This window comes from Sceloporus undulatus, chromosome 8 (assembly GCF_019175285.1).
Source record: "Sceloporus undulatus isolate JIND9_A2432 ecotype Alabama chromosome 8, SceUnd_v1.1, whole genome shotgun sequence".
Taxonomy (NCBI): domain Eukaryota; kingdom Metazoa; phylum Chordata; class Lepidosauria; order Squamata; family Phrynosomatidae; genus Sceloporus; species Sceloporus undulatus.
The window spans coordinates 4,499,834-4,515,437 of record NC_056529.1 but is presented as its reverse complement, the minus strand read 5'-3'; the positions used below and the strand labels follow the sequence as shown (position 1 = coordinate 4,515,437).

The 15,604-nt window shown below is 43.3% G+C and overlaps 1 protein-coding gene across 7 annotated transcripts in view; it reads right to left on the bottom strand.

Annotated features, from left to right (window-relative positions):
* ESRP2 (epithelial splicing regulatory protein 2) overlaps positions 1-15,598 on the bottom strand; it is a 41,124-nt gene extending 25,526 nt beyond the window's left edge. For 2 of the 7 annotated variants that reach the window (XM_042437591.1, XM_042437592.1), the window contains exons 1-2: positions 15,027-15,598; positions 14,007-14,135 (exon numbers count right to left, since the gene is read on the bottom strand). In XM_042437591.1, the coding sequence (XP_042293525.1) occupies positions 14,007-14,135; positions 15,027-15,455 (558 nt within the window). In that variant the 5' untranslated portion in view covers positions 15,456-15,598. Of the gene's footprint in view, positions 1-2,881; positions 2,960-3,019; positions 3,039-13,787; positions 13,926-14,006; positions 14,625-15,026 lie in introns of those variants that run through there. The other 5 variants (XM_042437594.1, XM_042437595.1, XM_042437597.1 and 2 more) reach the window with 5 other exon arrangements.
* Positions 15,599-15,604: the final 6 nt, after the last annotated feature.

The following is a 15,604-nucleotide window of genomic DNA, read 5'->3' as shown; positions in this document are numbered from 1 at the left end:
TTCCTCATTAGTAACTTTTGTCATCATGACCACACTCTGATATTGCTGGGCCACACCTGTCCTAGTTTTCATCTGTGAAATGTAGGAAGGTATGGTCTCTTACTCCAAAAGTCCAGTCCTGTGCCACAGTCTGCTATATAAACAGCAAGAAAAGGGTAGTGCCAGTTGCAAGAATAACTTCTAAAACATTCATAAACGTGGGGAAATAAAACTTGCCCATGTTTCTTCTAGCTTGAAGAAGCCAATGCACTTCACCATTTGTGAAGGCTTTTCTTTTTGCTGTAGATAGAGCAGACTTTGTCTTGGTGCCAGCATTTAAACAAACACAAAGAGAGCCTTTGCATTTCCCCTGAATTTGTTTTGAAGGAGTGTAACTGAGCGGCATACTAGTATCACATATAAAGGGAAAAGATGATTATAGCCAAAGCTCCAGTGAGAAAGGAGGATTTATATACAATTAAAAACATGTTGAGGAATACTACTACCTGTCTGTTTATTCAAAGAAATATTAGATTTTAGAGAGCAGAAAGTCAAGATTTTGACTCAGTGAAGTGCATATCAATTTGAGATGTCCCATACTGGACCATGGACTCCAAATACCTGAAATGCATCTGAGGAAGTAGACTGAAGTCTATAAAAGCTCATGCTGCCCATTTCTTTCTTTCAGTTAGTCTCAAAGGTGCTACAAGAAGATTTCTCTATGTACTGATTCTACAGACTATCATGGCTCTGTCTTTGAATTCTTCTTACTGCTTGTAACCTAAATGGAACATATGGGGCAAGATGGTGGGATGTGGGGAGAGAGAGGCTGGTTTATAAACTGGTTGAACAGGATCCTTGGCATTTATCTGGGAGCAGAGAGAAGCAGCTCAGCTTGTTTAGCTAGTACTATGTTGGCCAGCAGCCAGCGTCTGCCCTCTTGCAAAACATACCCCTGCTTCATTACAGCTCACAAAAGTGACTTTTCGGACTGCAGAATCCATGCCGACTGGGGACAAGGGGTTTTAAAAAGCAGTGCAATGGAACTGGACACATCCTATGAACCCAGTGTAAAAGAAAGCCTGGGTCTCTATAAAAAACAGTTTGTTGTTGTGTGTCTTTAAGTTGATTCCAACCTATGGAGACCTTAAGGCAAACCTATCATGGGGTTTTCTTGGCAAGATTTGTTCAGAGGATGGTTGCCTTTGCCTTCTTCTGAGGCTCAGTGTGTATGGGACTTAACCATGATCCCTCAGTGCATTTCCATGGTTGAGAAGGGATTCAAACCAGAGTCATAGTCCAATGCTCAACCCACTACACTGTTATTCCTCAAATTAGCCCAAAATGTTCTGGTCAAGAAATATCTGCATGGCCTTCTTCAGGATTTGTTGAAAGACAGAAGTGGGACAAACATCTGCAATAATAACTGTACGCAAATAAGAAATAAAAACTCATTTTTCTTAACATATACTCCATCTTTCTTTTACACTGGGGACAATGAGATCTATAGTCCAACACATCTAATGGAAGAATTCAAAGACATTACTGTGTTAGTCTGGAAAATCAATATGCAAAGGGATTGTGAAGCACAGGATTCCCAAACCTTGGTCCTCCGAATGCTTTGGACTTCAACTCCCAGAAGCCCCAGCCAGCTTGGCCAGCAGTCAGGAATTCTGGGAACTGAAGTCCAAAACATCTGGAGGAACAAAGTCTGGGGATCACTGTGTAGCACCTTTGAGGTTAACTGAAAGAATGAAGCTGGCCATGAGCTTTCATAGACTTGAGTCTACTAGGTAGACTAATTCTAAGTAGACTCAAGTCTACAAAAGCTTATGCTACCAGCTTCTTTCTTTCAGTTAGTCTCAAAGTTGCTACGAGATCCCTTTGAGAAAGGCTGATAGGTTGGGATTAATAAGCAGACAATGGGGTAGGTGGCCAGGAATCATGGGGAAAATCCTATTCCTTCTTACCCATGCTGCACAGATTAATATAAGGCCTAATTTTCTTCATGCGTGAAATGGGAAGAACCATGAAACAATCCACAAGAACACAATCCTGGCAAAGCAAGATAAAGGCTGTGGAACACCCTGCACTTTGCAGAAGTCCCATGCAGTAATCATTTTCTCCTGGCCTCTCCGATTTGGTTTTGTTTAAGCCTTATCTATTGGTTAACAAGGCATGAATGAGAGATTAGCCAGTGTGCCAGGCAACAAGGCCAAGCAGCAGAGGGAAAAAAGAAGGAGGCTGCTTCTGCCCAGCTTCTACACTCCACTCATTAGCTGAGTATTCAGTGTACTCTGTGGTTGCGTGTGGTTGTACGTGCATAATTCAAGGAAGAGACAAGATTAAGATGGTGGGAGAGACCTACACCACTCATCTCTTTGTCACTATGGTTCAACACCTCATTGTCTCTGAACAAAAAACAAGCATAATATCTACTCATCTCTTTCATGCAGGAACTGGGAGTCAGTAACTAAAGTGCACTGCCACAAATCAACAGGAGACTAGGAATGGAAAGGGCATCAATAAAAGAACTATACAAGATCGTAAAGAGTAAAGATAGACAACCGAGCACGGAAGTTAGAATTGTTCAAATCTTTGTATTCCCCATCACTATGTACAGATGTGAGAGTGGGATGGTGAAGAAAGCCGATAAGAAGAAAATTAACTCATTTGAGAAGTGGTGCTGGAGAAGAGTGCTAAGATGCTGTGCAAAGTCAAACAGATCATGCCAGAACTCTGCTTAGAACCCAAGATTATGAAACAGAGGCTATTGGACTTTGGCCACATCATGAGAAGGCATGTCAGAAATGACCATAATGTTAGGAGAGATGAAGGGAAGCAGAAATTGGAAGACCTCAGGCCAGATGGACAATCAGGGAAGTCACAGGATCAAACTTACAAGACCTGAGCAGAGCAATGGAGGACAGGGATCTCGGAGATGTCTCATCCACAGGGTTGCCATGAGTCAGAGTCAATCTGGGGACAGTTAACAACAAACGGACCATGGCTTGTCAATTCAGACATCAGGGAAACCCACTTTTTTCCTCCTTTGATTGAGTCTGGTCAAATGTCTGAACTGTGTCAGTGCTTCATGCTTATATTCTTTAGAAAGTCAGCAACTTGTTCTCTCCCTAATCCCATTTTGCTGCAACCTCTGATTCGGCCTTGCCAAGCGGAATCTAATGCACACAAAACAGCACAAAGAGAGGAGAGGAGTTCCCTTGGATTACAACCCTCTTTGGAGGCAGGACAAAAGCCAGATAACTTTTTTAAACAGAGAGCCCTTCCACTTGCCTTTTGTTCATCTGTTAACTGTTATTCCACATGGCTGATAATGGGATCGCTGTGACCTTGTGTGCTGCACATGCACCAAGTGCAATCCATTAAGCCGGAACTCATTTCTTTCTGCTTCTGGCAATATAACAAAAAAATGTTATGCCGGTTGCATGCGAGATTTCTGGTGTGGGCCTAAATGATCCCAAAGTACCGAGTTTTTGTAACTGCCACCAGCTCTGGAAAAGCCAGAGAAAGCATGCAAGTCTGTATATTTGGTCCCTAAAACCAACAAAAGCAGGCTTGAACGCAGAAGGAGGAGGAGTGAAAATAGGAGGAAGAAATATCAATCTGCACAGAGGACAGGGAAGTTGACATGAGAAGGGTTCTTAGCTGGTATCTGAAACCAAGCTGTGCAAAAACATTCCTTGCTTTTGCTGCCAGTGACAGAATAGAGTCAAGGTGCATTTCCTAGACAACAAGCCTGACTTTTCAAGATGTGAGCCCTTCCAAAACAGGCTGAATCGAGTCCTTCAACCAGACTTTCTACTGACCAGCAGCACTTCTACTTTGTAGGGTTTAATTTCAGCTTCTTGGCCCTCAACCAACCTGTTCTACTAGGCTAGAGGTTTGGGTGGGGAAAGATAGGCATGAGTGTATTTATACTCTCGGTTTAATTTAAAATCACCTCCTAGGCAGGTTCTAGTAGCAGAACGAGAGACTCCCCATTCTTTGTTGCTCAAGAGAATATCACCAAGAGAGTGTTTTAACTATGACACAAGTCCTGTTCAGGAATTACTCAAAACATTTTCTTGAACCTGGGAGAAGTTTATCCTGCCTTCCTCCATTGTCTCCATCCTCACATAGAAAGTAATACATCTGAAGAGGAGACCATACTTATACGCTATGGGAAAGGTCCCTAATTTCCCAAGGGTACCACTTGACTGGATAGTCTCCACATACTCAGGAAACTCTCTTTAAAACAGGTTTGCTTTCAACACAAGGAAAGTGATGGAGAAAGAAAGGACTAGACCTAACATCTGAATAGGGCTACAGATATAAAACAGAAGTTGAATAATTACAGACAGAACGTCTGCCAACATTACAAAGATGAAAACATTACAAAAGTTATGAATAAGGAAGTACACACAAGCTAGGAGAGGTCGCCGCAGTTTGCTTTTGCCTGAGCGTACTGGGAAGGGCAACAGTCCCTCACCTTTTCTCCTCTCGTCCCCCAAGTTAATGGAGTGCAAACTGTGTTTGCATTTTGAACTCAGTTTGCACCAGCTGAAGTAAAGCAAGGACAAAGGAGGAAAGCGGGAGTATCCCTGCCAAATCGGGATACTTAGAGCGTCTGAGGCAGGTAGGAGCTGTAGTAGTGTGTTATAGGAAAAACACAACCTCAAAAACACAACTCTTTGAAGTTTACAAATACCATGACGGCACTGTTTGTGGGCTGACCTAGATCATCAGATGCAGTAGCAGAACAGAGGGTTCAGTTCTTTAGTCTTTCCATCCTTACACACCACACTTGGAAGATCAAATTCAGCAGGTCCTCCATATTCAGGGTGATTTATTCTTATTATTAAAATATCTCCATCTAAAGCATTCCTTTCCCCCACGGCCACCTTCCTCTCTGCAACCATCTTTCAACCTGATGAACGCTTGGGCGAACACAGCCTCCAAGTCTCATGGCTCACGGCCAATGGAGGCTAGCTATACAATTATCTTTTTACACAAATACACAGGAATCTGGACCGTAAACCACTATTTAGCAAACCAAGGAGATAAAAATGTAACACAGAAGTTATGATTCTAAATACAGGAAAATAAGAAGCTGAGAGAAACTAAACGTGAGAGTCATCCACCCGCACCAAATACACTGAGAAAGTGTGGCTTGCCAAAGATCACTTAATAGGTTTCCATGACTGAGTAGGAATTTAAACACTGGTGTCCCAGAGCTGTAGTGCAAATCCCAAACCAATACACCATACCAATTCAAATATGAAATGTCTCCAAAAAAGGGACATCTGGAAAGCCTATGGTGGACACAACAGTGAAGTGAGCTCTGCTGTTCTGGGCAGGAAACCGGCCAAGGCAGAAACAGTGGGACCTTCTCACTGTGTTCCATAGGACCTTATCACACACACGTTTGCCCCCCATCTGGGCACAAGCAGGGGACACCAAGTGAAAACGAATTTTATTGCATGCCATACTGTCTTCAAGGTGGCCCCATGCCATCATCCGGTGCTAAGCCGTCCCCGATCAGGGCTCAGGCGCATGAATTTTGAAAGACAGAAGCTTTGCAGCAGAGCAAAACCATGCAGCTGAACCCTGACTGGGGACGGCTTAGCACTAGGCAATGGCATGTGGCCGCCTTGATGATAATATGGCATGCAATAAAATACATTTTCACTTGGCCATGTGCATCCCCTGCCCAGATGGGGGGCAAAAGTGTGTGCAATAAGGTCCACAGAATTATAAAGTTGGAAGATCCCATAAGGGTCAGCAAGTCCGACCCGCTTCTGCCATGCAGGAAGACAAAATCAAAGCACTCCTGACCGATGGCCATTCAGACTCCACCACACTCCGAGGCAGGTCTTCCACTGTCAAAACATCTCTTATCGTCAGGAAGTTCTTCCTAATGTTAATGTTTTTCCTCTTATAGTTTTGCAAGTGTGGCAACCACTTCACTTTGCCCTATGCCAGGGCCAGCACTATGTAATCCCATGTCCAACACTCAGATGGCAGATTATTATAGACATACATTGGCAGGAGAATGCAATCCATGAGGTGAGAGGGGACTGGAATGCAAAATATGGCAAACATTGATCATTACGTAACTGTGGTCATTAACAAACAATAGCTGGATCAGAGCAGAGAGATTCTAGCACAGATGTGCTGCTTAACCCATTTATTGTCATGAGAAATTGGACAGCACAAAGAGAATTAAATTAGAATATCTCATAGTTAAAGGAAAACATTTAATCTGTATCTCTGAAGTAAAGTCACATCTGGGTCCTTCCCTGATTTCTGCTGCTTGCTCTTCCTTTGTTCTGCATTGTTTCCCTGTGAATCAGATGACACTTCCATCATTCACTAAATGAAGTGAGTGCAGTCAGAATACAAACTCTACTTTCAGATCTCCATAATGTCTATGGGGATATTTTACATCACGCTTTTCTTTCGTGAAGCATTGCAAGTTCCACAAGCGTCTCTGAACAACCGCCTGCGAGGAAATTGTTAAGCCCCTCTCTCTTTTGCTATTCTGGTCAAATTCAGCATCAGTACCTTTCTCCCTACTCTGCAGAGTTTGCATTCAAATTTCTTTAAAAGGTGAGGTGGGTTGGACATTCAATATGACCCCAGCAACTCTGGCATCAGGGTACTTTAGCACATGTAAGAGTGTGGTTGCGGACAGCAAAGCAAATGGACTGTTTTCAAAAGTATTTGTTCACAAGCGTCCCATGCCGATAAACAGAGAGCCCTTTTAAAACTCGAGTTGCATGGCTTTCTATTACACCAGCGTTGTCCCCTCTCCTGCCTCCCCTCCCTCCTCATTTCAAGGGCAAGCCTTCCCCAGCAACGTGATCTTTAGCACTGACTCTATTGATTGCCCAAGCACAGCCCTGCCATATTTACCCAACACTCTGGCCCTGTTTGTAGTGCAAAGCTGAGCCAGCCAGGGGGAAGGCCACTTAGGCCAGACAATGCCTACATAGGTGGGGAAAAGGGTACGCACATTTTTTAATCCCTATGTCAGGTAGCGACTAAGGTGCATAAGATCCCGACGCTTTCCAACACGACAGGAAGCAAGCCAAGTACAAGGAAAGCACTCACCTTGTCTAAAGCTCATTGTGGGATATGGGTCACTGCAATGTCTGTTCGAGAAAGGGCTTTCTAAATCAGCAAATTGTTGGAGATGTAACAGAGCTAACACTATTTCCTGCATGCATATGTTTTGGAGTTGTCCCATAGTAACTACATTTTGGGAGGAAGAAATCGGACAAGTAAACTTGGTCAAACCACTAAACTATGCTGTCACTAAATATATACCTCTCTCTCTATATATATACACACACATATATATATAGGGTAAACAAAAAGTCACTTGACAGTCAGATGTATCTGTTAATACAAATCTATAATTTAATAAAAAAATAAAAGACAAACTAATAGTCAAATCAATTAAAAATCAATCCATAGATAGCTATGTTATCCCAGTCTTTTAAATGTATTAATATAGCCGTGTTAGTCTGTAGAATCAGTATGTAGAGAGATTTTGTAGCACCATTGAGACTAACTGAAAGGAAGACATTGGCAGCATGAGCTTTCGTAGACTTCAGTCTACAAATGCATCTGAGGAAGTAGACTGAAGTCTACAAAAGCTCATGCTGACAATTTTAAATGGATGTTCAACACTGGTCACTGTCTTGTGACTTTTGCTTCACCTTTTATATCTGTGTGTGTGTATAACAACTGGTTAAACAGATTTTATTGTACCCCACCCTGAGAACTGCATGACATAAAATGAGACTTAAATATTTTAATTAAGAAATAAAATACATTTTTCATATGAAATAACTTGGCGAAAGCTTCCTGGTAGCGCTGATGGAGATGCATCCAACCCAAATAAAAATCAGTCACTAAGGAAGGGATAAGGAGAGTAAAGCAGAAGCCTTCATAAAAGCAGCTGTTCACTTCTGAAAGGGTTATAAAGGGCAGTCCAGTCCTCCTTCGCACACAAGGCACAACAGGAGCTGCTAGGCAGCATTCCTTCGACACCCCAAATCAGTTTTTCAAATCAGAAGTCAAAGCATGCAGCTGAATCAGCACTCTTTCTCCAATTTTCCTGATCATGTAAGAGACAGACTCTTGCACTCGAACACAGAAGCATTCTCCCCAAAGATTCCCCCCAACAGACACACTTATCCTGATCATCTGTGCTTGCTTCCCCTGCCACACCATTGCAATTAAATCCAAATTGTTTGCAAGGCCATTAAAAGAGGCACACACCCTTTCCAAGCAGACTGGGGCAGGAGAAGGCTGCAGAACAGGTTTGCCTTGAAACAAAAATTGCAACCTGTTAATCTGGCTGGAGGGATCTCCATGGGCTATGCTACTTCTTCGTGGCCTCCCTTCCCCTCCTCTTACTTTCTCCCTCTTCCAAACATCCCACACAATTTCTGCTGACTTAACCAGTACTGGGAAAGGTGTTGGCTCTGTCCTTTGACTACAAACACATCGGCAGGACCAGACTTGAACCCACCGAGGTCAACCCAAGCATCTGCTCAGCTAAATCAGCTGTTAGTGCATGGCACCTCTGCATACCTTCACCGCTGAAAACCAGGACACATGTGGCCAAGCAACGTCACTATGGCCAGAACAGCAAAATATATTATTGCGGAAGAACATGAAACACTGGAAAAGCTGCAGCAGTTTGCTTTTACCTGAGTTAACTGGGAAGGGCAAGACTCGGTCGCACCTACCTATTCCTCATTGTCAAGTTGCTTGAGTATGGAGTACCTTTGCACTTTGAATTCAGTTTGCAGCAACTGAAGTAAGCTGAAGAGAAACTGGGAAAGAGGGAGGAGGAGAGAGAAACTGGAATGTTTTAAAAATGGGAAAGCAAAGGATTAATCAGGACTGATCCTGTCAAATCGGGACAGTCGGAGGACATGCCACTGTACCTTTACTATCCCATCCTTGACCCCCCAGGCTTCAGGTGTAAAGAAATGAGAACACCCACCCAGCAAAGATGACAATATTAAAAATGTACCTGTAAACATTGTGTCATCATTAGATCTGCAATGGAACCACTAGTTTTGAATTTATGGCATGGAAGGCCACATTTCCCCATACCCTCCAACAGTCCCGATGTGGCAAGGGAAGTCAGGATTAATCTTCTATTACCCCATTTTCCAGCTGCTTTTAAAATGTCCCAGTTTTTCTCTCTTCCTCCCACTTTCCCACTTTGACCTCAGCTTCCTTCAATTGCTGCAAAATGAGTTCAAAATGTAAAAGTACTTTGCACCAAATGAGTCAGAAGAGAGTCTTATTCTTCCCAGCCAGTTCAAGCAAAAGCAAACTTTCTGCAGCCTCTCCTAGTTTGTCTCTTCTTCCTCACTAATAACTTTTGCCATCTTAGCCTTGATGTTGCTTGGCCACAGGTGTCAGAAAAGACTTTCTCATACACAGAGGGGATAATATGGAAGTAAAAGAATTTTTAGCACTTGTTGCCAGAACTAGTCCCCCCCCCATAGGAAACTATGCAAAATTACCATGTGGAAGAGATACAGTTACAAGTGTAGAAGAAAAGGGCTCAGCTACAATTAAATGTTGAACAAAAGGACAGCGAAAATCCAAAATGCCATTCGTGTTTCACAGTGTCTTTGCGCGGCACACTCCCTCTTACAATCTGAGTGCCTTTGAAGTGGCAAGGAGAGGTACAAAGAGATAAGGGAAAGGCAGAATATGCCTCCCAGGAGATCAGACTATCCATCCAGGTGACTTCTAAGAGACATACAGGGAGACATGCACTCCACAGCCAAATGCCCTGCAGCAGAGAGAGCTCTCACAGCTTTCCATCACAGGCCTCAGATTGTGCTTGGAACTGCAGCTATAAGCAATCGTCCCTCTGGACTTAACCTAATACTTAGATCCATATTAAACAAGCTATAACTCTTAAGTTATGTGAAGATTCCCTTTGATCTTCAAGGACACCTTTTTTTAAAGGAAAGCAAAGATAACACAAAACTAAGCCCACAGCCCACTGCTTCAATCAACAATAAGCAAAGGGAACCAACATTAAGAGTAAAAGTTTGAGAACCTTCAGAACATATTCTCTAGAAGAATCTGAAAGAGTTGAGAAGCAAAAAATGATCAGGTCTGCCTGGGAACTTCTTCACAATTGGTTCTATTAACTGAAAACTATTATCTTTATGATGCACGGTCCACCATTTCGACCGTGCATCACTGGCAATGTATAAGGGAATCCCATGTATAAGGGATTTGTAAGTACAGTGGGCCCTTGGTATCTGCTGGTATTTAGTTCCACATCGCCCCTGTGAATATGAAAATCTATGGATGCTCAGGTCCCATTCAATATGATGACACTGTAAAATGGTATCCCTTGTATCAGTCTACTTCCTCAGAAGATGCTTTTTCAAAAGTCTAATTCCCTGCCCACTACAACTGGTTCTTCTAGTGTCTTTCTAATAAGAGCATACACCTCTTTGGCTTTTGGAGCGCATGGAAGGCCAGCAACCACAGAGAACATAGGCAGAGCATACATGAGATTTCAGCAACATGTAGCAGCAGGTGGGCAGGTAATGCTGAAGCAGCAGGTTTTGGTATGAGAACTGGAATGTCACAAGCATGTTTTCATTTGCAAATTATTGGAGGGTATGTCACTGGAGAGAGCAGGATGGGCAGAAATCAGAGTATTCTGGTTCTGACCGGTCTCTGCCATCTGCATGGACTGGGAAGTAAGGGCCTGAATAGACAGGCCAAAATAAAGCTGCTTCGGGTCACTTTGGAGGTATGCTGTTTAAATGACACACAGATATCTTAAGAGGCCACAAACTGTGCTCCAGTCCTTAGGACTGGAGCATGGCTTTGGTGTGGCTTCCAGACTCTTAGGATGCATGTGTCATTTAAACAGCATACCTCCACAATGACCCAAAGCAGCTTTATCTTGGCCTGTCTGTTTGGGCCCTAAGCAAGGTGGGTTGAAATGAAGCACACATCTGGGTTGTGGGGCTGGAAAGCAGAGAAACCACGCTTCTGGTCCTTGAGGATTAGAAAACGCCTTAAATAAATGCTCAGACTCTCAAGACTTCCATAAGCATGATATTATACAAAGATAATAGTTTGTAGAATGTATGTGGAGAGCTCTTGTAGCACCTTTGAGACTAACTGAAAGTGTCTCCCACCTGATATCCCAAAGAAACCCAAAGATATCCCAAAGAAACCATAAGCAAGGTTCAGCTGGAGCCTATGCTCAGAATCCCTGAGCCACCCTTTTCCTCCATTTCACCAAGATGTCTCCGCCGCACCTAGACAAAGTTAGCATGCGCTCCATCTAACTTGCAATTTGTGGAAACAGAAGACTATTTAATAAAGCCCACTGAATGTAATTACGGTGTGTCACTTAAAAAACAAGAAACAAGGTGATGAACAGCAAAGTGTACTTAGCTAAGCTGCTCCAGATGTCTTTGGTTGCAAAACGTAGGGCAAGATTGAACTTGCAGCCTCCAACGTTCGTCTCAGCGCTATTTCTAAACTACTGCAAAGTGGGGGGGAGAGAAGTCACTTCACAGCCGTAACAGGTCTTGCATGAAATCGAACTGGGGTGGGGTAAGGAGCAGAGATGCACCACACCTAATGACTTCCTTTGCAGAAGTACATTATTTTTTCCTAGAGACTGCTGCGTTCCCCATTAAGACTAGGCATGATTCAATCCAGACTGAAAGAAAAGCAACACCAAAGACACATTGCGCATGGTGGCTACTTGCCGGGCTCAGCCGAATCATCAGAAGTGGCAACAGACTCTAACCTGTTTTACCGCCTTGGCAAGTTTCTCCCACAAACTTTCACAGCGATTCAAATAAGATACGAAGAACCAGTTTCGTGCATTCCACAAAGCTATACTATTGTGTTTTCCATTTGACTTCAGAATGCTTTTCATCACGGCTTTAGAAAAGATAGGTAAAAAGTATAAGCCAAACCAACTTCCATTGTGTATTATTAAAGCTAAACAAACGTTCTGCTCTTGTCCCTCCCCATGTTAATGGCCAAAATACAGGAAGGACTCTATACATCCTACACTTTGTTGGAGGCTCAGTAAAACAACAACAGTACATACAGTGTTGTAATGAAGGCATTCTCTGAAGATGCCAGCGAAACATCAGGAATAAACTCTTCTAGAACACAGCTATATAGCCTGAAAAACCCACAAAAACAATTATAGCTAAAAGCTGAAGGAGGGCCATGACAGCTGGAAACAGCGGATATGATGAAATAGGAGAAAGAAACTGCATGACTTCCGAAGAGCCATCATGGACCAGACCAAATCCAATGTTCTGTTTGCACAACTTGCTGCCTAAAGCAAATCCATAGGCAGGGCTACAAGTGTGACTGCATCCTCCATTCACATTTCCAGCACCTGATACCGAAGGCAATATATAGCTACCCAGGCGTTGACGGTCCCATCCACCACAAATTCATCCATTGCCTTTTGAACTTCCAACTTGGTTTCTACAAGAAGACAGCTAGCAGTACTATAATACAACTCTTTTATTGAAACAACTCTACTGGATGCTGGGTTGTTTCCAGGCACTATTCAAAGCCTTACATATGGCTCTGGTCCAGAAAGAACATATCTGCCTATATGAGTCTACCTGTGTCTTGAGATCTTCTGGGGAGGCCCTTCTCTCTGTCCCACCAGCCTCACAAATATTATACAGGAGATTGCCTTCTTGACAGTTTCTTTGAAAGTCTGGAACTCCTTCCCTAGAAATGGAGATTGGCATCCTCCTTGCTACCTTTTTATAGTCAGGTGAAGACCTTTTGTTTTGGCAGACCTTTCAGAGGTGACTTATGTACCATGTTGTTTAGATCTGTTGTTCTTTTTTTACGGTCTGCTTTTAACTTTATTGACATTTTAATTATATTTTAAATTTCAGAGGCACAGCTGTGTCAATCTGCAATATCAGTCTGCAAAGGTATCTGGTAACACCTTTTGAGACTAATTGAGAGAAAGACATTGTAGCATAAGCTTTCCATAGACTCAGTCCACTTCCAGGCATTTGGGGAAGCAGCAGACCAATTCTGCAAAGCTTTTGCTACAATGCCTTTCCCTTAATCCCAAAAGTGCTACAAGATCCCTTTGTATTAGCTGTATCTGTTTTAAATTTTGTAAATTGTCTTGAGTCCCAACTCAGGGGAAAAAAAATCAGGATATAAATAAAAAACAAGGTTTCCAGAGCTGGTGATCTTGTCTTTTTGACTGACAGTTAAAAACACCAACAGCAACTCTGGAGAGCTGTCAAGCAGGAAATTCTATGCTCCTTCCCAAATTCAAAACCCCAAGAATCTGTAGGATAGGGACAGAGTCACAATATCAAGCTGCTCTAACTGCAGAGCGGATAAATCCAGAAACCAGGGAAGGGGCCTGTGGTCATCCACAGCAAAGACATCATTCCCTCATTGTCTATTCTATGTACAGAAGCCACCTAGATGGGTAGTTCAAGAGGCATAGAGATAGGGTTTTCGATCACATCTAAGGGCAGCAGGCTAGGTTCAGGGGTTCAGGAGAGTGTGAATCACAGTGTTTTGTCCTCCAAGAGAGGAGAATGGCCAAGGGTTCAGGAAGAAATGCTATCCTTGCTGCCACCCAACATTGCCCACCTAAGGCAGCTGTTTCACTTGGTCTAACAGTAGAGCCGGTCCTTTGCTTTTCTAGCAGGTTGGATTCAAAACAAGGGCCGCTCAGTCCCCAGCTCATGTTTTTGGTTCCCAGTTCGCCATACCTATCAGCATTCAATCTAGAAGTCACCGAAGGCCAGAAATGTGTATCCATGTGGCAGATAAGCCCAGCAGGCCCCTGCGGAGGGCGAACCACCTTGGCTATTGCTGCAACGCAGAGCCAGCTTGCCAAAGGTTTCAAAGTGAAAGTCAAAAGCGAGTCTGTTTGCCTTCTTGCATCAGTCAGAATCCTGCTCCTTGCATTGTTAACATTTAACCCTCACCTGTTGGAGAACTCGGTCCAGCGGCTCCGCTTTGCTCAGGCCTTCGGGGGTTAATCCTGTCGCTTCCTGGCATTGGTCGCTCAGTTCCAAATTGTCCGCTTTTACCAAGCATTTGTGTAGGGTCCCTACCTGAAAATAGTTAACAAAGTGGAAACGAATGGGAAGGGATGGGGGAAGAAGAAAAAGTGAACAAAAAGTGGAATAGGATTGTGCGTACGTGTCCATAAGGACTTTTTGAAAGAGCCCAGTTTGCATTGCTGGGTTTTTAGGGAATGCACTGTATGTGGCTTGTTTAAAAAGATGCAGGTGACAATGTCACAAAACCCCAAGATCTTTTCATTTTGCTTAGGGCTCCTATCTCCAAAATATCGACAGCGGCTCTCTTGCCATATTTCCAGGCAAGAGTGACTCGGCTACAATATTCATAAGGACAGGGAGGAATCTGTGACCATCCAAAATGTGGTTCACTTAAATTCCCATCATCCCCGAACACAAGCACTGGCTGTGGTTGATAGCAACTGGATAGAACAAAAACACCTAATCTGGAAAGCCACAGGTTCCTCAGCTCAGGTGCAAAATGCATTGCAGAAATAATCCAGTTTGAGACCGCTTTAACTGCCCTGGATAAGCATTAAGGACTTCTGGGAATTGTAGTTTTGTGAGACATTGAGCCTTCTCTGTCAGAGAGCTCTGGTGGGGCCACAACAAACTACCGTCCCCAGGATTCCCTAGCAGTGATCCAGGGCAGAGAAAGCTGTCTCAAACTGGATTATTTCTGCCATGCGTTTTGGACCTCAGGTCTTACATAAGCAATGTCTTACTGTCTTCATGGGAAAACTCCCATCAAATCAATGGCTGGGTTTTGTGGGGAGACTGGATAGCCATGCAGTGCCCCAAAATCAGACCCAACCATCATATGACAATTGGGCAAACCAGTGTTTTAGGATATCCTAAAAGCCTTACAAATCGAGTCGCCCTTATCCAGAATCCCAAAACCCCAAATATTGCAAAACCCAAAACTTTTCTCGGAGGTGGCTGAGACAGTGGCACCTGCGCTTTCTGACGGTTCGATGTACCCAAACTTTGCTTCACGCACAAAATTATTGTAAGAAATAATATGTATAAAATTGCCTTCAGGCTATGGGTATATAAGGTGTAGATGAGACATACATAAATGAATCTGGGGCTTAGCCTTGGCTCCCGCCTCCAAGGAATTTCATTATGGACTTCCTGTTCACTTCCCATAGGAAACCATAGAAGCAACACACAGGCCTGACTCACAACCCACACCCTCCAAAAACCCCAAATGAGGACAAAAGAGAAGACTCCATTGCTAAGAAAAGCAAAAGCTTGGGCATCTTCTAGAAAGAGACAAACTTTGCAAGAGGGAGTGAGGCAGGAAGGGAGGAGAAAATAATATACCATTTTGCCCTCGAAATTTCTATTCATCCGCCTTCATTTTCAAGGACAATTTTGTTTTAATTATGGATTAAAAACCTAAAAGCAGTAGATCCATTCACACCATAAAAAAACCCCACAAACTTAACAGGTAAGAAAACAGAACTCTCCATGCAAGAATCCCATTTAAAAGCGGACTC